This window comes from Epinephelus moara, chromosome 23, assembly GCF_006386435.1.
Source record: "Epinephelus moara isolate mb chromosome 23, YSFRI_EMoa_1.0, whole genome shotgun sequence".
Taxonomy (NCBI): Eukaryota; Metazoa; Chordata; class Actinopteri; order Perciformes; family Serranidae; genus Epinephelus; species Epinephelus moara.
The window spans coordinates 23,340,572-23,362,191 of record NC_065528.1 but is presented as its reverse complement, the minus strand read 5'-3'; the positions used below and the strand labels follow the sequence as shown (position 1 = coordinate 23,362,191).

Sequence of the window (21,620 nt, the reverse complement as noted above, 5' to 3'; positions counted from 1 at the left end):
ACACCCTGGGGTTTATAAGTGCATAGGCCTATTGTCCGTCATATAGGTTTGGATTTATTTTGACAAGGTGCAGCTCCTAATAGAGTTTCACGTTTGTTTTTCTGCGACTAAGCGACCAATGAATTCTTGCCGACTACAGACCTTTCTAGTAGACGAACGTTTGGTTGACTATTAGGGGGCAGCCTTACTTCAGATGTTGTATACTGCGTTCTTACAGATGGCCCAGTAAGCGAGTGAATCAATAAGTGACCACAACTGGCAACAAGAACAAAAGTAGGGGTCCCCAATGATTGCCTCTCAGAAACACCAGTCTGCTCCATAAGTGGGTGATAGTAATGACTCAGTGAGACAAGTGTGAGAGAAAAGAGGCTTGTGATGCCAGCAGGTCTCACACTTGGCTGAGTTTCACATGGCTCCTCACCCTTCCAGCCCTGCAGTCTGCAACCGCTGTGTAGCCGAGTGGCTCTACATGGCTCACCAGCCATTTTGGAGGCTTCCTTCCTCTCCTCATTGCCCCCCTCTCCAATTTCCCCAAGGAGAGGGACAGAGAGAGCGTGAGAGGTGGGGGCAGAATAGGAGCTGAGCATGGGAGGGGATAATGATGATATCTCGTTTTTCCATATTGTGGTCCAAGTTTCCATCCCCTCATTGTATTTTTTGGGGTAATTTCTTCATTAGAAGACATTTCCTTGGTCTGCCTCTGTTTATAAAGAAACATACAATCAACTCTGTCTGCACTTATGTGAAAGCCACACATCCTGGTGCTATGCTGGGAATGTTTGTCCTTTTTCTGGAGGAAAAGGAAGATGGTTGTTTGTGGCTAATCAGAACGCTACTTAGCCTTTCTGTTTTTACCCAGGAGATTTTATTAAACCAAGATCAGAGAGATTTCAAACTTGCAGCACAAGCTAAGCTGTGAGTTTTATCATATTACAAGCTGACCTCATGTCCAAACCTCCAAGCTGCTGCAGACAAGTGAGGGAACTAATCACTTTCTACCACAATCAGTGTAGTTAGGCACTTTTCCCTGGATCATGTTTTATTGTAACTGTAATCTCCTCACAAGTGACTCTGCAAACACAGGATTAGTGTCAGCTAACTCATGGCTGCAGCTATCCATATCGAGACATCCAACTAAACTTGGATCAGCAACTTGCGATGTGTTGTCACGGGTAGACCACGAGGCAATGGGCCACACTACCTCTCCTACACAGTGCAAGACACATAGCCTTACACGTCATTTTGTGTCTCTTTGTGTCTGTTTTGTGTCTTTTTGAAGTTTTTGTGTCTCTATGATTGTTTTGTGTATGTTTGTGATTTTTTTTGTAGTTTTTTGTGTCTCTTTTCGGTTGTTTTGTGTCTCTTTTTGGTTGTTTTGTGTCTTCATGCATGCGATATGTGTTTTTGTGGTTGTTTTGCCCATTGTTGTAGTAATTTTTGTCTCTTTGTGGTTGTTTTGTTTCTTTTTGTAGTTGATTGTGTCTTTTTGAGGTAATTTTGTGTCTTTTGTGGTTGTTTTGTGTCTCCTTGTGATTTTGTTTTGTAGTTTTTTGGGCATCTTTATGGTTCTTTTGTGTCTCTTTTTGGTTCTTTTGTGTCTCTTTTTGGTTGTTTTGTGTCTTCATGCATTCGATTTGTGTCTTTTTGTGGTTGTTTTGCCCATTATTGTAGACATTTTGTGTCTCTCTGTGGTTGTTTTTTTTTTTTTTCAGTTGATTGTGTCTGTTTGAGGTAATTTTGTGTCTTTTGTGGTTGTTTTGTGTCTCCTTGTGATTTTTTTTGTAGTTTTTTGGCATCTTTGAGGTTGTTTTGTGTCTCTTTTTGGTTGTTTTGTGTCTTCATGCATTCGATTTGTGTCTTTTTGTGGTTGTTTTGCCCATTTTTGTAGACATTTTGTGTCTCTCTGTGGTTGTTTTTTTTTTTTTTCAGTTGATTGTGTCTGTTTGAGGTAATTTTGTGTCTTTTGTGGTTGTTTTGTGTCTCCTTGTGATTTTTTTTGTAGTTTTTTGGCATCTTTGAGGTTGTTTTGTGTCTCTTTTTGGTTGTTTTGTGTCTTCATGCATTCGATTTGTGTCTTTTTGTGGTTGTTTTGCCCATTTTTGTAGTTATTTTGTGATTTTTGAAGTTTTTTCCCTTTTTGTAGTTTTTTGGGTCTCTTTGGGGTAATTTTGTGTCTAAGTTGGTCGTTTGTGTCTGTTTGTTGTCATTTTGTGCTTGTTTCGTGTCTTCATGCAGGCGTTTTTTTTGTTTCTTTGTTGTTTTGCTCATTTTTGTAGTTATTTTGTGTTTCTTTGCAGTTCTTTTGCATCTCTGCAGTCTTTTGGGGTCTCTTTGAGGTAATTCTTGTGTCTTATTTGGTCATTTTGTGTCTGGTTGTGGTTGTTTTGTGTCTTTTCGCAGTCATTTATGTCTCTTGAAGCCATGTGTGTACCTCTGAGGTCATGTTGTGTCTTTTTTGGTCATTTTCTGTCACTTAGAAGTCATTTTGTGTCTCTGTCTTGTTGTTTTGTCCAGTCTTGTAATTATTTTGTTTGTCTTTGTTGTGTTTTTGTGTCTTTGTCAGTATTTTGAGTCTCTTCCTGTGAGTATGTGTTATTTTGAGTGACATATTGCAGGTGAAGGCCAGGGGGTGCACTGACACTTTGGGCTCCCGTGCCTGTGCCCTGTAGGCCCATTCTGTAATCTGCCCATGTATGTTCTGCAACACTAAACGTCCCACACTTACAGTAGGTTTGATGAGCTGAAGCACGCTCAAAGAATCCTGTAAAAATGACAATTAATTAATGAATTATTGATGGAATGTGGCATTGAACATCTCTTCTTTGATGGAGCATAACCATACACCCACACACACTCACTGTTTTCACATTAGACACCTGTTGTAACGGCCCACCCCTCTTGCTTAAGGCCAAGTGGGCTTATTTGAAAAAGTCACGTGCGTAACAACCCTAATACACACCTGCTCGCTATGGCCAGTGGACCTTATCTCAACCCTGGAGCTGGCTCCATGTACAGTAGTCAGCAGACAACAGTCCTCAGTGAAAATCCACTTTGAAGTCATTTGTAGGAGATTATACCCTCTTATTTTTACATGCACCTGTGTGTGTGTGTGTGGATATATTCAGACATGATTGTGATGGCAGGGTTAAAAGAGCTATGTGCTGACAGTACGCACATCCTATATCTGCCCTCAGCCACTGGCAGCTGTCCCTCAGAAGGCTAAATATACTATGTGGCAGCTATGCAACACGTCTCCAGCGTGAGCTAACCCTGCTCACATTACACTGTATTTTTTAAATAAGATAACATGGACAGGGTTCGTGTGTCAAAGGCCCCTCAGCAATGTGGGAGGTGAAGAGGTTAATTCACACTGTGGGGGAGAAAGGGTCATTTTCTTTATGGATTATGTCATGTATTTTTAATTGGCTGTAGTAAAGGAGCTGGGGGGAGGGGGGGGGGGGGGGGGGCTCGCTGGTGTACAGTGTATTGTTTTCAACTGTTATTTGCAGATGAGCAGCAGCAGGTTGACAAAAGGGATTTTATTACCTGTGGACATTTCTTTGCTCCATCAGCACTTGATTGAAGTTCTTCAACTAGAAAAAAAATACTTTCAAATTTCAGTGAGTTCAACTTAGTTTAAAGGAATAGTTCAACATTTTGGGAAATGCTTTTTTTTTTGCTTTCTTTTTGAGCGTGACATGAGAAGATTGATACCAATATTACATCTGTTTTATAAATATGAAGAAACTGCTAGGAATCAGTTAGCTTAGCTCAAGCACTGGTAACAGCTAATGTTAGCCTAAACCAAAAAACAAAAAAGACACATTTTGGTGCTTTGCCCTCAGTAAAAACACAATGTTACATTTTAACACTCGCTTTTTGTACAGCTTGAACAAATAAAAATGTAAATATAATAATAAGTATATAATAAATAATGTCAAAAGACTGCTGCAGGGATGATATTTTTTTTTTGTATTAGCATCGCTAACTTCCATTTTGGATTATTGCAGAAAATTAAGTCTGTGACAAATGAGTTCATGGTACTTACACATTTTGTTCAGCAAAATAATCGTAACATTAACACCACCTTTATGATATTTAAAACATGAATGTAATTGCCAGAAGTAAAAAGCTAACATTAGGCTATGCCCCGGCTATTAGGCTAAATGAACGATGCTAAGGTTGCATAACATGACAAGACTGTAAAGCCACGTTCAGTGTGATGACATTCTCTTGTCTCATTTAGCAGCTTGTAAGCAAGCTTTTTTAACACCTAAAGCTCCAAAATTCACAAGTACTATATTTACTGACGTATTTTATGTCTGAGAACAAAAACATGAAAGTCTCTGAAAGTGAAAATGTGTAAGTTTGTGTTAACTACAGACTTCATCTCAGGCATCTAACCGTCAAAACCCATTCAAAAGACCCATCAACTTCAAGACGAGAGAAGCGTGAGTGCTTAAATGCAAACTCTTCTCTGGGTGTTAGCGCTCTTTCCTGCAGCACTCTATTGGTAACATCAGAAATGCTGTTAGGCAGATTTTGTCTGCGTGTGACAGAGCCAGACTAGCTGATTCCACCGTTTCCACAATTTTTTATAAGCTAGGCTAAGCGGCTCCCAGCTGTTTCAAATCTACAGACATAAAAGTTCTATTGATCCTCTCATCTAACTCTCGGCAATAACAACCCGGTCTCACTCCAAAGTCGGTGAAATCCGGTGCTTGGGCAGTGACTTGTGACGTCAGACACTGACAAAAAAGCTTATTTTGAAAGAAGTCAATGCATGTAACAGGTATAACTTGACACAGCGTCCCAGAACATCGACAGCCAACGTACCCAGGGTACCTTTCCCGTCGTATCTAAACGTGGAAAGTCTATGGTCAAACATCGATATCTGACGAGATCAGAGTGAGAATGTGCTGGCAGTAAAGTGAAGAAGTGTATTTTTAAAATATCAAGCAAATTAATTTGTGATAAGTTGACTTGTCTAAAACAAGTTCAGCACATCCTACATACACTAGCCTCAGTCTACCTTTTACATTTTAGAGATAAACATAAATAACTCTGTACAGTGTGCGTCAGGTCATCTTTCACCTGCCACGTAAAATGATTCACTGGTGTTTTGACAGTGAGGGCTTGGATACGGTTTCACGTAGACATCATGTACACTCACGCACACACACACATAACCTGAACTGAACTGAATATCAGGAGTTCCATATAAGGGACCGGTGTCCTTGGAATCCCCATGTCTAAGTTACAGGGCATAAAGTTGATTTATAACAGTTTAGACACGCTTTTAATTACTGTTTAGATGTGTTCGTGGACACATGCAGACACTCACGGAGAGGTCACAGAATACTACTGGTTATACTGATGCTACGCTGGAATGCAACAGCAATAAGATTATTTTTCACTTGAGTAAAGAAATCCAATATTGAGATTCAGTTTTGTAAAAAGGTTCCTCATCTTCTGTATTATTAGTGTGACATTGTACAGTATAAATTGGTCTTTCATGTTAGTCTGGCCCAGGTGTTATGATGAAATGATGCATGAACTGACTTGTAAAAACCTTTGAACACAGAAAAATATTATAACTTGTACCTTCAAGACTTGTACACATGTAGTACACTCATCTTAAGTTAACCTTTTGACAGATCTGGGGCACCCTGGTAGCACCTTAGTAGCTGACTGGGTGAGCACGTATCATTGACGCTTCGTTTCCACTTGCATATGTGAACGTAGACGAGGCAACCGGTAGTCCATGTTAGGGGTCGCAGGGGGGCTGGAGTCTATCCCAGCTGACATTGGGCGAGAGGCAGGGTACACCCTGGACAGGTCACCAGACTATCACAGGGCTGACACATAGAGACAGACAACCACTCACACCTAGTCTGCTTTTCTTTGGATGGTGGGAGAAAGCTGGAGTACCCGGAGAAAACCCACCCTGACATGGGAAGAACACGGGGAGAAGGGGGTTTGAACCACTGCACCACCCCGCCACCTGTGCTGTTGTGTTTGAAAATCCAACGATAACTTCTGTTTTTACAGTTTCTAGTCATAATAACTGGTAATGGAGTGTTTCTCACCCTTTGGTTTAGGTTTTGTTTTTGTAATGCAGCTCTTGTGATTTGAAATTTGTGTTCTGTGACATTGTGATCAATCATTCAGCCTTTATTTAAAGTGAAACAAAAGTCTAAACTCTGTCTCTTTCCCTTTCTGTCCTCTGTCTCATCAGAAGAATACATTAACCAGCATCTCGCCCCCGAGCATGGGACACTCATGCTGACATCCATGAATAGCTCTCGCCTTATTGCGCAGCTCATGTGGAGTAGAGCAATGTATTCACTTGACTAAACATTATTATTTCATGCTTCCCTTCCCTGAATCTATACCGCTTTTTTAGCATATTGTGATAGTAAGCAGTAAAGCTCAGGTCATGTGATCGTGCGTGTTCAACCTGAATGAGATCGGAGCCACTCAGCAGATTTGATTAGGCCATGCAGGCCAATGGGAAGCTTTCCATTAAATGAGGATTGATTGGCTAAGTGATTATTTTTTTGTGTTCTAGGATAAAGGAATGGGTGGACCAGATGCAAAAAGAGTTGATCACATTAACAGACACAGCCAGTGGAATTGACAACCTAATAACGGTAAGCATATATTTATGTTTTGTGTCTCTTGTTTTGGACCAATTAAAAAAAAGTTTGTAACCATTGCATTTTAAAGTTGAACTGAAATTTGAATTCTCTTCACTTTTGATGTCAGGTGATATAAATAACAGGGCCATTAGTTGACTAGTCTCCTGCATGTTTACGATATTAATTGAATTATTAAGTTATATATTTTGGGCGGGGCAACGCAATGGTTTGAGTTGAAGGTGTGAGAAAGAATAGTATCAGTAACATTGTTAACACGTCACACACTGAGCGAGCCGCCTGTTAATGACGCTGTCGGCAAAGCAGTAATGTTTGTGCTAAGTGGCTAATGGGCATGTAGCTACTTCCATGTTTCAGATGATACGTCATGTTTGTAGTCGACCAATGAAGATGAGTTTACATATCACCTTGGGTTTGTCCTTCACCTTCTCAAAATGATCCCACACTTTGGATTTCCTGCCCGACATGTTATTAACTAGCCTGTGGAATAACCGCAGGTACCAGCCCTGGAAATACACATGCCCCGTCTTTAACCGCCTGGAAAACAAGAGGTCGGGTGCTTAGTTTCCTTTTTGGTTTATTCTCTAAATTGTCTCAGCTATGATTTCACCATGCTAACAGCGATAATGCTAACAGTGCTATTGCTAAAAGATGCTAATGTTAACACTGTTCATGTTAACCAAGCTAATGCTAGCAATTTTCATGCTAATTCTGCTAATGCTAATTATGCTAAGCTAACCATGGCTGTGCAGATGTCTCCCCTTTGTATAGACCTTTCAATAATTACAATACATTTTTAGTTATTTCAGTTTCACTCCGTGTTCACAAAGTTGAGTCGGCAATAATTAAAGGAGCTTGAATGCTACATCCTGACTCTGATGTCTCTGTGAATTGGAGTTTGGCTTGCTGCCAAATTGTGGTTGCTACACCTCAAGGAGGACAGTAAATCTCTTTTGTAATGATGGTCTAAAAAATGCTTTTTGAGCCACAGGGGAGTTTTTCCACTGCAATACCGTGAGTGGCCACTGGGAGAAATTAGCTGCAATGCTAAGCAGTGTTCCCGGGGGCCTGAACCTAATTGACTTTCATTTCCACTGTTTTCGTGGTGCTGGCCATTTCGCACATCTCTGTGCGACCAGAGATCTCATTCAAAAAACAATGCATAGGATCCATACTCAAAATGTATGTATCCAAAAGCCAAAAATGGCTTGTACTAAAAAATATTCAGCAATTTCTTCAATCGGTCTTCCACCTCACCATCTGTGTCTCCAAATGTTTGTAAGCATGGATCAAAGTTTCTCCCATCAAGTCTGTTTTTGTAGATCACAACTTATGCGTGGGAAGCAGCGTACGCCTCTTTCAGGCCTCGTTTTGTGCATATGCAGTGTTTCTAAATGAGATTCCAGGTTGTTGCTGTTTCTCTTCCATGAGTCCAGTTGTGGTGAAGGCAAATGAACAAACTGTCAACGCTCATTGATGTTCTGCAAGAAATGGGACTAATGGGACTAAGCGATGGCTAACTTTCGCTTTGAAGCTTGGTAAACTGCCCTTATGCCTGTTGGAATATAAGTAATATATTTTTAAAATTTTATTTTTAGTGCCTCCACATATTATCATGTATACACCAATAGATTCACCAAGACAGAACCACAAATATTCATTTTTGTAGGGGACACTGCCACTGCAAACAAAAAATATTAAGTCTTAAATATCTCCTTTTTGGTTATTACAGTTTGGACTACAAAAGTACTCAAGGAAAAAATAAATAAAATTAAATAAAACAACACAACGTAAAATAACGGAGAATATAATAAAATAGAATACATTGATAAAAACACCATGGCTATAATGATTTCTTAGCTTAATTAATTTTCTTTAAATAAAACCCATTAAACAGATTGAATATCGACAAGAATTATACTTAAAGTCATTGCTTTCCTTACTCTCACTAACCCTCCTTGTACGACCTCAGCTGTCACAACACATCAGCGGTCTATATATAGTATCTTCTCATTAGACATAGCGCTGCATCATTTCATTTCATTCTGCCAGCCCAATGTACACGCTCAGATAAGATCAGCGTCACGACTATACAGTGACGGCCATAGTCCTTGCACACACACCCACACACAAGCCCACATCTGACAAGAAGAAGAAGAAGCTTTTTAGATCCACATTGATTGACATAATGCATCTGGCACTTTTGCTTCCCGCTCCCTTCGAGAATATAATCAGTCGGCTTCAAAGCCTCACGGAAATCATTACAAAATGCATTTTTATTTGATGTGGTGGCATGACTTGTCAGCAGAAATGAGAATTAAACTCATCTGGTGAAATTTTGTGTAACTGAAGCCTCTCAGACTGTTGCTGTAACAGGAGCTGATGCTTTTGGGGACGCCCTTATTTAAACCAAGTGTACTGTACACAGCATGCACAATTTAAAAGGAAGTGTTATGAAGCTTGTGAGTTAATAATACATGTGGAGAAATTATCCAGATTGCCTGTGCGGTTCATCCTGTAAATTACAACTGGAGCGCCTTTGAATGCTGTTAATGGTAAACACAAGTGCTGGACTTTTATGCGCACAGTTGTAGCCCATCTTTTGTTATTTAAGACACAATATAATGTCCAATTACAACACACAGATTAAATATAGAAATTCCAAGAAAATCCTCCTGGATACTTTGCAATAACTTGATGCACATCTATAAATCAGGAGTATTACTCTTGCACTAAAGCAAAAAAAAAAATCCATCGGACGCCTGGAGGATGAAGACAAATACATGGACGCGCGTGAGTTCTGTGGTTTGAATGTCGGACAACGAATTCCCTCCAGGCTGCTAAATAATTGGCTGTTTGGCATTTGTGTTTCTTATTTCTTTTACTGGAGCATATTCCATAGCGCAGTAAATGGTCTTGTTACATAACCTGACATTGCAATTTAATCAGTGGACATGTAGATTCTTTTTTTTTTTTTTGTTTGTTTTTTAAATCACTGTGCTTTGGTCAGTGAAGACTGATGAAGAGTAGAGGATGACCAGTGATGCAGAGTAACATCCTCAGCCTCAGATACAGAACAGTATACTGGGGATAGAAGATATCTTAAGACTGAAGGACTTGAGGATGATCGGTTTTAATGCTAGGAAAGTACGTACATGCTGCTCATAATTTTGAGGTACTTGTTTGTTTTCTGAATTTTACATAGAAATGTTGGCTATTTAAAGCCAACTAGTGGTTGAAATCATGATGTTGGACATAGAGGTTTGTACGGAAGTATGACACCACACTCTGGGTTTTTTTTTCCGTAAAAGCCCTTTTGACTGTTTTACCTGTCTTTACCCCTCCATCATACCTATACTCGTCATTATTAGGGCTTATTTTTAACCATTTTATTCCAGTTAGGCACTCTGTGACCATGCTTTGTGAAAGGTGGTACATTAAATATGCTTCATTCAGGAACACTTTAGTCAAAGAAAACTTTATTTCCATTTGCAGTATTATATTTGGTGGTATGGCTCTGTTCTGGGGCCTCTCTGCTTTACCTAGGCCTACACAGAAAGCCTCTTCTATGCACCTACATGGACACCCTAAGGCAGAGAGAGCACACCTCTCTGCCCTTCCATGTGCAAATGAGCAAAGCCAGAGGCAGAAGGAGCAAACCTCCCTGCCCTTCCATGTGCCTACATGGAAAGCTTAAGGCAGGAAGAGCAGCAGCAAAGACCCCCCATTGAACAGAACAGAGCAGCATCAATGACAAACAGAAATGACATTTATAAGTCAGACACAGCATGAAAAGGAGGAGCTGGGGTGGAGGCGGGTTGCAAAGCAGCTTGCAGAGGAAGCAGCAACAGTAAGCAGGCCAGAGCAGTTTAAATAAGGCGCCCTGAATGAGATTCACCAATTTGTTGCATAGAAAGGAATCATGTGATCTACTCTCTTCCATCAATCGTTGTGCTGGCCTGGCTGAATTCAAGTTTCTATTTAAACAGCTTAACGGCTTCTGCCATTGCCTGCTTTCTTGCATCGATTTTCGTTTTTCTAGAAACACATCACGTTACTCGTAGATTACCACAATAAAATCAGCAACTTCTTTCCACCTCAGCGTTTGACTTAATAATCTGTAAAACAAAAAATTGCCATACTTAAGTTAATTCTTTTCTTTTCTAATCATCATCATGCAACCACCTCATTTTAAACTGGACCACTGCGATGGCACAGTTGGGGTGCCAATCATCTGGTAAAAAAAGTACATACAACTTGAATCAACACTGTATGGCCTAATCAAAGACATGTAGTTGCATAGTGTTCCCTGGTGGCCTAAGGGTTAAGGCACCAACTGCTGTGCAGCATTTTGGTGACTGATAAGCCTTCAAACTCATACATCACTAACTCTAATTGGCCTTCCTGGGTTGTATTACCTTGTCTCATCGGTACCTAAAAAACCTAATCCTCCACCAAGACAGCCTGTGGCCTTTTTTAATGTTTTCAGTCTGAACGACACCTGATTTTTTTTCTCCTCTGATTGTTTCAGGTATATCGTCAACACAGACCTCACTTCAGCGTGGAAACCAACAATGCACGGGAACTGGTGGCGACGGCTGCTGGGAATATAGAGAAACTGCTGGCTAACCGCTCCCAAGCCCTGAAGGTAAGTGTGATCCCCTAACACAGAATGATCACGTGTCAACCCTGCTTCTTGGGCAAGAGGAGAGGTTCGGTTTTGGCACCTTCTTTTCTCCAACGTGACCATTCAAAGCTATTAATCTCTTTTGTTTGCGATACAAACAAAAAATGCAAATTCTAGTGTGTTTGTGACACCAGATCCAGTGTGTCTCTCCTAGCACAGTGCCCAGAGCCCAAGGAAACACACAGAAACAATCTGCTCCTCCTCATTTCACGTCAGAGCAGACACTGGAACACAGCCACCGCTCCAGGCCATACACTGATCCAATATAAGCAGACATCCTCCAGCTAGACGACTTAATTCAAAGTTACCAGTCTGGGTTGAAAACTGCCAAAAAATGATACTATTTCATTGTATATGTATTTGTTGGATCACTTTTTGCTGTTTTGAAATAAAATTGTCATAGACGACCTCGTTTAGTTTCAACTTTAAGGAATCCTTCGTCTTCCTGTGACGACTGAGGCTGAGTCTGCCCACATATATAATCCATACCTGCCGCTTTCATGGGTCATTGTCTGAGCCAGACGGAAAGAAAATGCTATAAGGACTACACTTGGCAGACAGTTTCATTTTGTAGTAAAGTGTTCCCGACAGTGTTCACCACAAGTGGCCGAACTCTTCTGGTTGAACGGCTGACGAGACAATTCATAGACCTTGATAGAGCTGTGAGGTGGTGTCAGAGTTTCTGGGTGAACCACACAGCACACCTATAACAGTTCATACTGCACAACCTTTTGAGAAACCATAGAACATGTTAAGTACAACAGAACATTAGCCATGCTGACTATGTTGCTGTAGACAAACAATCTTAATCAGTAAGTTTGGTCCACAACTTTGGTCTTGACTGAAATATCAACTACTTGATTGATTGCCAGGGAATTGTGTAGAGACATTTATGGTCCCCTGACTTTGACTCTAGCGCCACCAGCAGGTTGATGTTTTTGGCTTTTGGTAAAATGTCTTGACAACTTTTGAAAAGATTGCCAGAAAGTTTGTACAGACAGTCATGGTCTCCAGAGGAGAAATCTTAGAGCCTGTTTATACCAGGAAATAACATGTGTCGACAGCGCTCAAAACAAGCGTAAATGACCACCAAGATGCTTTGTGTTCTGATCACACAGACCATTTGGCAAGGTGATCTAGGATGCATTTAACCAAATAACTTTGGTAGCGTACATGCAAATGTGTTCTGATGCTTTCCATACAAGGGCGATGTCATCATTGCAGGACGTGGTGATTGTTTTGGTGACAGTGCGTTAACACTCTATAACTTGCCCATTTTATGACATGTTGGATGAAGTTTTGGTTGATTGTCCATTGTTTTGCCCTCTGAAAGGAGACGTGAAGTGAGTATGCTACCAAGACTGTGGACGTAATTGACTCTTGGCTAAGTTTGCTTAGTCCCACAGACTGGCCAATCATAACGTAGCATCGGGAGGGAAGCAGGGAAACTTTGCTGATATTCAACCAGCTCTGTGTCATCACAGTGTGCGCAGAAGAACGTTGTTGGCCTTCCCCTGGGGCTTCCCAACAGTCCAGCAGTGGAGGTCCTACCACTGGCAGTGCCACGGGGCCAAAGCCAAACACGGTTCATCTGCACACACTGTGATGCCACACAGCTGGTTCAATATCAGCAAAGTTTCCCTTTATATTCAGTCTTGTGTGGCGATCAGCAGTGATGTGGTGGTTCACTTTTACACTGTGATCTGTAGTCTATAGTTCGGCTTTAGCTTCTAACTATCTTTGTCTTTTTAACCTGTTGTTGCTGCTGAGTCAGTTTGACATCCTGGATATATCCTTCAAACACAGACTGTAGACCCCTCTGTCTGCTTCTCTCTGGAATCACTCTTTCATTTTTCCAAAAATATGATAATATTTCTTCAGGGAGTGCAGTTAGTTACAGTGTGGGCTCCATGCTTACTCTGACAGCTTGTTGGACCATCACAAAGGGGCGGGGCTTAGCGAAAGGTTAATTGTAACCTTTCCCACCAAAACAAAAGCCAGATGTTAGTGGGTCTTAATGGGTTTTTTCTCCAGCTGGAGGTGAGGTAAAATTTGACAGTGCTGCTCATGTGGTTACAGACTCTGAGTCTTGTTTCCATGTAGTTACAAAGGACAACGAGCTAAATTGATCTGTACAACCTTTCACTGCTCCTTAGTTTAAACACAGCAGTATTTGGCCAACTAGATTAGGATCTCGGGGCATTCCCCAGTCTCGATCAATCCGACTCCGAGAGCCAGAAATATCCAATTAAGTCCTGACAGCCTGTTGCCATAGTTACACACTCATTGATTAGTCCATCAATCCAGCCAAGCATTTTGTTTTTCTTACATCCCAATAATTGCCAGGGGATGAGGGACAATTAGTTTTTGGTGTTGTTGTGTCGCACCTTGGGAGAGAAACACGACTGCTCAGTGAATTGATGGCAGCGGAATAGAGATGTTAAACTATAGGCTCTGTTCTTACATTTCATCAACACCATCTGCTGTGTATTTCACCTGCGCGAGTTAAAGGCAGTTGTTAAGCCCGTTGCTGGAAGTGTGAAAACAGCAAGGGGAGGCAGGGATGATTTTTTTTTTTTTTAAGCCCAACACCATATGCTGATGTTCTTTGTGCCGCTCAGAAAGTACTGCGTGTTTACTTGTCACTGCATTAGCACTGAAGAGGATATGGCCCGTGGTAGCTACTGTAAATGGTGTTCTGTATAATGAAGTGGAGTTGAGCCAACTTTATGGCCATCAATTTATGTAAGGGACCATAAATAGTTGGTGTGTCCATTTAGCTGAATCACGGATTGAAATGGAGGGAGGGAAAAGACGAGCGCAGCATCTGTAATGTGCCTGACCTGACCTACACTAATCTAATATTTCTCCGCACAGGTTTCACTCTATGCGGTAATGATCCCCTCCCTTTGACTCAACCCCTCCTTGTTCTTTCGGTTCCCATCATCCTTCACTTTCTTTCATCCCTCCCTCCCTCCCTTTTCTTTGTCCATCCCTTGTTCCATTTGGAAGGGCTGATTACACACAGGATGAAGTGATCATTGTGTGAGAGGTTATAGCTTTCTGTCTGAGAGAAATTGAATGGCCTGATGTGTATGAGAGAGAAATGATGATGAGTAGAGGGAGAGTGGTAGGAAGTCCATGAGTGCACTAAGCCACACCTCCCATGAGGCAGCGTACAAAAGACTAGAAGCCTATTACAGACCCCCCCGTCCATTAAGATCTTGGCCTTTTAGTACACAATTCAACAGGCACCACTCTCATCCTTTTCACACAGCACTACTATGTGCCACGGTACATAAAAAAAGTTTCCACCTCCTCATACTCTCACACTGAATTCTAGCTATTTTGTGAATAGACACTGCTAATGGCATTTTTGGAAGGCCTGTTTTTTCCTTAACCTGCCCATCTACTGTAGATATGTAATAACACATTGATAGTGTGATCTGTATCATGACATCCGGCTGAGCACTGCAGGAATAAACATTTGAATAATAGACCCATTTGGCATGGAAGCAGCAGAAACATGGCATTATCTCAGCCACCAAAGAAATAGTTGCCCCTTTCACGGCATAGGCTACGTTTTAACATGCCAAAGCAGGAAAGGCGCCGGTGTATATAATAACGTTAAGAATGGCTCCATTCAATTAAGGTCACAGTGAGCAATGTCAGTGAGTGGGCACGCACTAAGAGTCCTAGAAGTGGCTCAACTTCAGGAATGCAGCATAGTTATCGCTTTTCCTGTTCCATATCTGTTTATCTTGATAAACCAAGCCAATAAGCCCATACATTTTAAAGGGACAGTTCACCCTCAAGTCAAACATACATATTTTTCCTCTTACCTGCAGTGCCATTTAACAGTTTAGGTGGTTTTGGTATGAGTTGCCGAATGTTGGAGTCTTCTCCCAAATATAATGGAACTAGATGGCACTCAGCCTGTGGTGCTCAAAGCATCAAAAGCTAACATTTGAAAACTCAACAGCAATGTCTCTTTCCAGAAATCATGACCCAGTTACTAAAGATAATCCACTGAACTACTTTCTGTCTACCAAACTACACCTGGCAACTGTATCACCAGACAGAAGGAAGTGTGCATCTACTGCTAGCTCACCAAGAAAGACCATACCTTTTTGTAGAGCACATAACATGATAAATGATACAGATTTACAATAAAAGACTAAAGAAAAACGATATAAAATCCATCCATCCATCCTTTTTTCAAACGCTAATCCGAAGCTGGGTTGCTAGGGTAGGCAGGCTGAGCAAAGTATTTCAGACGCCCCTTTCCACAACAATGCTTTCCAGCTCCTCCTGGGGCACCCTGAGGCGTTGTCTAAGGCCAGACAAGATATAAAATCCCTCCAGTGTGTTCTGGGTCTGCCCTGTGGCCTCCTACCAGTTGGACGTGCCTGGAGTACCTCTAATGGGAGGCGCCCAGGTGGCATCCTGATCAGATGCCTAAACCACCTCAACTGGCCCCCTTCGACGCGAAGGAGCAGCGGCTCTACTCCGAGCTCCCTCCGGATGTCCGAGCTCCTTTACCCTATCTCTAAGGCTGAGCCCAGCCACCCCACACAGGAAATTCAACTTGTATCGGCGACCTCATTCTTTCGGTCACTACCCAGAGCTCATGACCATAGGTGAGGGTTGGGACAAAGATGGACCAGTAAATCGGAATTTTTGCCTTCTGGCTCAGCTCCCTTTTCAACACGACAGTCCGGCAAAGTGCTCACATCACTCCAGAAGCCCTAGGTGTCCTCAGGGTCCCAGAAGCTTCACATGCCACAAGCATTTCAGAGAGATATTTGGGCGCTGAGCCACAGAGTGATTTTTACACAAGCATACACAATCTACGAACAGACCCTTCCAGGAAATAAAGGCGTGGGTGAGCCTTTCAAGGTCTTGCTTTGACATAATTCCTCTGACTCTAGCAGTGTGTTTTAAAAGGTAGTAGGCAGATGAAGTTACGGATTTGATGTGGCTGTAAAAATTTACCACTCGGCTAGCTGATGTTACAGCTCAGCCAAAGAGGACGCCATTAATATTTACATCTTGTGCTGGCACGAGCACAAACCTCTTGTCCAGGAGTTGATCCATGCTTCCTTCTGCATGGTGATACGCTTGGTGCTTTGACCACCACAAACAGAGAGCCAATTAGTTCCATTTTATTCAAGAGAAGGCAAACATTTCTACAGCCGATATCTCCAACACTCGGCAACTCACACAAAAACAATGTAGACTGATAAATAGCACTACAGGTAGAGGGAACACATATACTTGATCTGTGGGGGAACTGTCGCTTTACCCTAGGCCAGTAGTTCCAGGTCATCTGATGGTTAAAGAAAGTAAATAGATCTTAACACACTTTTTTTTTTTGTAAAGCATTGGCCTATAGTCGCCTTGCACTGCAGCTGGATTCTCGTGACATCATGACATTATACAAAAATCCATCTTGTCAGGCTTCAAGTAATGTGTTTAAGAAGAAGACTTTATCAATCCCTGAGGGGAAATTCAATTTTTTTCACTCTGTTGTCATATACACACAGGCCCAAATTACACACATGCACACAAATGATCTACACATTCATTAAATGGAGAGATGTCAGAGTGAGGGGGCTGCCTTGGACAGGCGCCCTGAGCAGTTGGGGGTTCAGTGCCTTGCTCAAGGACACCTTGGCAGTGCCCAGGAAATGAACTGGCACCTCTCCAGCTACCAGTCCATGCTCCATATGTGGTCTGTATGAGTGCTTGAACAGGTGACCCTCAGGTTCCCAAGTCTCTATGGACTGAGCTACTGCTGCCTATGTGTGAACCACCAGTGGTACCAACCAGCCTCCTGTGAGGAGATACTAGCAGCTACTGGCGTGGTTTGTTGTGACGACACAACAAATAGTGATGGTGGCTCCTAACGAGCTTAGCTTAGATGCTGCAATAGCATCACTTATATCTAGAGAGCATCTCTTAATTGAGAGGAGAGCAAAGAACGGCACTGATGGAAAAGATGTTTTCCTGACTGGCCTGTGATAGACAGTGATAGACAGATGGTTCATCCAATCACCTGCCAAGTATTTTTTGAAAGCGCCTGCCCTTTTCCAAACAGTTTCCAATAACAACTTGGCTCTGTGTAACAAACCATCTGGGGCGTCTGGTTATTGGCCTAGACCATGTATTACTAAAATGGTTACTCCAAATAAAAAGCCAAAGCTGTAGGACTTGATACTGCATCATACTTTTCCAGTTAATGGTAGCAACGCTGAAATAGTATATTGAATAAAAACTGTGGTCAACATTGTCTGAACCAAGCTGAGTATCTTTCTGAAAATCATCAACTCATACTGTAGTAACACTATGGGTTTTTATATCATAGTCAAGTGGTGTGAGACCTGTGTAAAGCCAACTCAGGAGCAAAGTCACAAACCTGTGGTCAGATTATTGTGTTAATCACAGCCAAAAGCACAAACTTATTTTTTTCCGTTGTTATTGCCTTGGTGAAATGAATCGTCCTGGATTTGTCTCCAAACACATTTCCACAATTTTATTTTGTAGGAAATGAAACCAACCAATTTGTATTTTAAATCAGGGATATCCATTATTAATTGGTTAACTGCCAAATATATGTTTGAACGGTTACAAATGGCGATCAGTAGGACTAAATTTGCTGCTCTTTAATTTACTGCATTGCACACCACTGAGGTTTGGTGGTGGCTACCCAGTGGTGCTGCTCATTCAGCAGTTATTGCTAGTAACGCCATCCCGACCAAACAGCGTTGCCATGGAGACAGTGAGCCCACCCTCCAGTCCCCTTCCAGGTCACCCCGGGGATTATGCGGCTCAGCTTTGAGCTGCTAATGTCCTTAAGCATCGGTAACTATGTGTTAACTCTGTCTGCACTGTTAGCACTGTCAAAACAGCTAGTGGTGCTAACCTAGTTAACCATGCTACGGCTCAAAATTAAGCTGCTTATTCAACTGAGCTACCTGGGGGGGGAGACTGGAGGGTGGCCACCATGTTTCTGCAGCAATGTTGTCCCCCCACCTGGACGCAAATTTGCAAATCCTATGATAGCAAAGAAATGACTTGCCCTACGCTCCCTTTGATTGGCTCGTACTCGTTGCATTCATTGGCAGGATTGGTTAGGTATAGGCAAGAGGAGTGGGATTGGTTAGGGTTCGGATAAGAAGGTGAGGGTAAGCCAATCAGAGGCAAAATAAGTGGGGCCATTCCTTCGCGATCCTGGAATTTGTAAATGTGCTTGCTGTATAGCCTAAGCTACGTGGACAGTGTTGCCAGTGGTAGTCGCCGAATGAGCAGTGATGCTGGCTAGCTCCCATCAGACCCAGATGGTGTGCAGTGCAGGGCGGCTAAGGCTAACTTTAGCTAACCAGTGGAGACCTGACGTTGGGCATTGGTCACTTCGTTTCCCTATGTATACGCGGCTAACCAGCTGTCTGTCAAACAGAAAATAAAGTAAAAGGAAAGACATTTATTCCAGAAAAAATAAAATAAAATGTAATCACTTCTAAATGGACTGTACTTTGAATTGTGGCGCGAGAGCTCACTGAATAAATGGATGGTCAGACTAAAAGGAAAGGCTTCATGTATTTTACACCTGTTAGTGGGTGTCGGGTTATCAAAAGCAAAATTAACTTTACCTAACATCCCTAATATGAACTATAGAGGCTGCCTTTTATCTATTCCTTTTTTCCTGTGGATCTTCACCATGATGTCACATTATCTGTGAATCACACCACCACAAACAAAGTGTGTAAGGGTTGAATTTAGAATTTTGAATAACTACTGTAAGACCTCGTGCCAGAGCGCTTTACAACCCACTGAAATCGTCTGTATTTTCACCCCCTGCAGTTGTACAGTTCAGGCTGTGTTGTGCTTGAAATAAGCAGGGAAGACAACGCCTCCCTGACTGGTGGCATTTCTCTTTACACTAGGGCATCTTGTCTCCTCTGGCTATGCTTTGCAAGTGTTTGTTTGTTTGTGTGCGTGTTTGAGTCTGGGCGTATGTGTGTTTGCCAGCAATTGTCAAGGAACACAATCCCATTAGAATGATGGCTGCTGTCATTAACTTAATCAGGGGCCCCCTTGGATTTGCTGTCTGTCAATCTGACATCTGCCCATCCTGTCACCTCAATTCAGCCGCAGCGTTTGACGTCGGTGCTCCCTTGACATGCAATCTCTCAAACGTTGGCAGCTGTGGCTACTTAGAGGGAGACAGATCTGTCATCATAGCAAAAACATGCATGGCACAGATCATGTGTATTATCATTCTCAGTGGGTCTGACTCTGTCTTGGGTGGTTTACAAGACGGGAATCTTAATTCTCAAGACTGTCTTTCAGCTGTTTAATGCCAGGTGTCAACAGTGGCAACTGTAAGTGTGTAAAAAGTACACACTAATGTCAGTGCAGAAGCCCTGCCACTTACATACCTCAGTGTAATCTCCCATATTTGGCGGATTTATGCATGACTTTTGATAAAATTAAATAATGAAAATAGTGAAAGAAGTAGCCTGGTCCCAAAAAGCTAGCTGTTAGCAAATGACACGTATACTCTGGCACTGCCCAGGACCAAAGATCGACTGCATGACGGCATCCCAAGTGGAACCAAAACATCTTGATCGCCCCCTGGTGGCTGGTTGCAGTATAGTTCATAAACCTCACACCCTCAATGAAAAATTGAAAGTACAGGTCAAATAATTTTTTCTCAAAGATGGTTTCTATTATTTTAGGTAGGTCTTATTTCTTTGAAATATGTCTAAGTCCATGTTTTTCTAATCAGTTTGGTTTTAATTAGTCATTTGAGCCTATGGAAAGGGGGTTTGGCGTCATGATTGACGCTATATGAGTCAGCACTCCTGATCAATGGCTCTGTTTGTGATTGGGTAGAACAGGTGTATTTGGGGGTAACTCAGAACCGAAGCTCTGGCCCTTAATGAGACTCTGGCCCTTAATGAGGTCACCAGGGCAAGACTGCAGCACCTGTATCTGGAATATAGGCTGCATTTAGTACAGTGGGAAGAAGTGGAGACACGTTGCCAATCTCTATGCTGCGAATTTCCCCACTGTGGGACGAGTAAAGAATTACCTTACCTTACCTTACCTTACCTCAAGTCACCTCACCTTACCTTTATATTCAGTCATTTTTAAGGACTTTGGGCAAAGGGTTGGGCACCAGACTTGGTGCTGTTAAGGGTCCCGAGTGAATTACATCGGCACTACCAAGTACCAGTTCACATTAAATTAACTGATGCCAAATAGTTACCTGAGAGCACACCTGGGTGAGAACGCCGGGTTTAAACAAGAGTTAGAAGTGGCGCAAAACACACTACAGCCTAGAAGCAAGCCACGGAGCTCCAAGGTCAGCAACAGAGCTCCAGAGCCACCAGGTTCATCTTCATTATCTTCTACATCATCTTCAAACATGAGCCGAAAGCGCCCAGGGGCTGGGAAGCTAGCCATGGAGGTTGCTGCTCCGTAAGCTTTCAACGAGTCAAAACTATCGCTGCAATTTGCACGTCTGGTCCATTTTTCTTTAATATGTTATTTTTGTAATAGCCTTGTATCACTGCTAGATGAGCAGACACACACACATGCACACACACAAGCAGACAGATAGAAAGACAGACGAACAGAGGAGCAGAATTACTTTCTAGTCTACTGTTTTCATGTCAGTGCACACATTATGGTGTGTTTACTGTTTGTCTCCAACCCTTCAAAGATGTCCTAGAAACATGGATTTGTATCTGCCTTGTATCTGTTCTCTTGTCAAGTTTGAGCCTGCACTAGTGGCCAGTATCTAAAAAGACTTTGTAAGATCTGGCGTCCTCCTACCTTTTTCAGATTTCATGCAATGGCATGAAAAGGCTGCAAACATATAGCTCTCTCTTTTATTCAGTGTTGGGAACATCACTCTTCACCCATCTGTTTCAACCATTTCAAGTTAATGTTCCCAAAGCGTCGGTGATCTGACTGGGGAAATAATTTAGTTTCCAAGCCACTCATGGGCGATCAAAGAATTTGCCTCTTTCATGTTGCACCGCGATACTCTGCATTCAGCGTGCGTCGTCCTTAAAAGGGTGTCAAGTGAAACTGGAATTCCCACCAGGAGAGAAACCACCGCAGTGCTGAGAGAACTGCAAAACTTTTTTACCTCAGACAAAACCCCTGAAAGTCTCGTTGTCATCCGCAATGTACTGCGGCTGATTATTTGAGTTTTTAGAGGAAGATAGCGATGTGTGTGTGGATGTGTGAGAGTTGTCTCC

General features: G+C 42.1%; 1 protein-coding gene across 1 annotated transcript in view; it reads left to right on the top strand.

Annotated features, from left to right (window-relative positions):
* Positions 1-21,620, top strand: part of LOC126385156 (voltage-dependent calcium channel subunit alpha-2/delta-1-like) — a 164,467-nt gene that overhangs the window by 23,287 nt on the left and 119,560 nt on the right. Inside the window, exons 2-3 of the mRNA XM_050036726.1 lie at positions 6,572-6,653; positions 11,191-11,307. Coding sequence (XP_049892683.1) covers positions 6,572-6,653; positions 11,191-11,307 — 199 coding nt within the window. The remainder of the gene's footprint in view (positions 1-6,571; positions 6,654-11,190; positions 11,308-21,620) is intronic.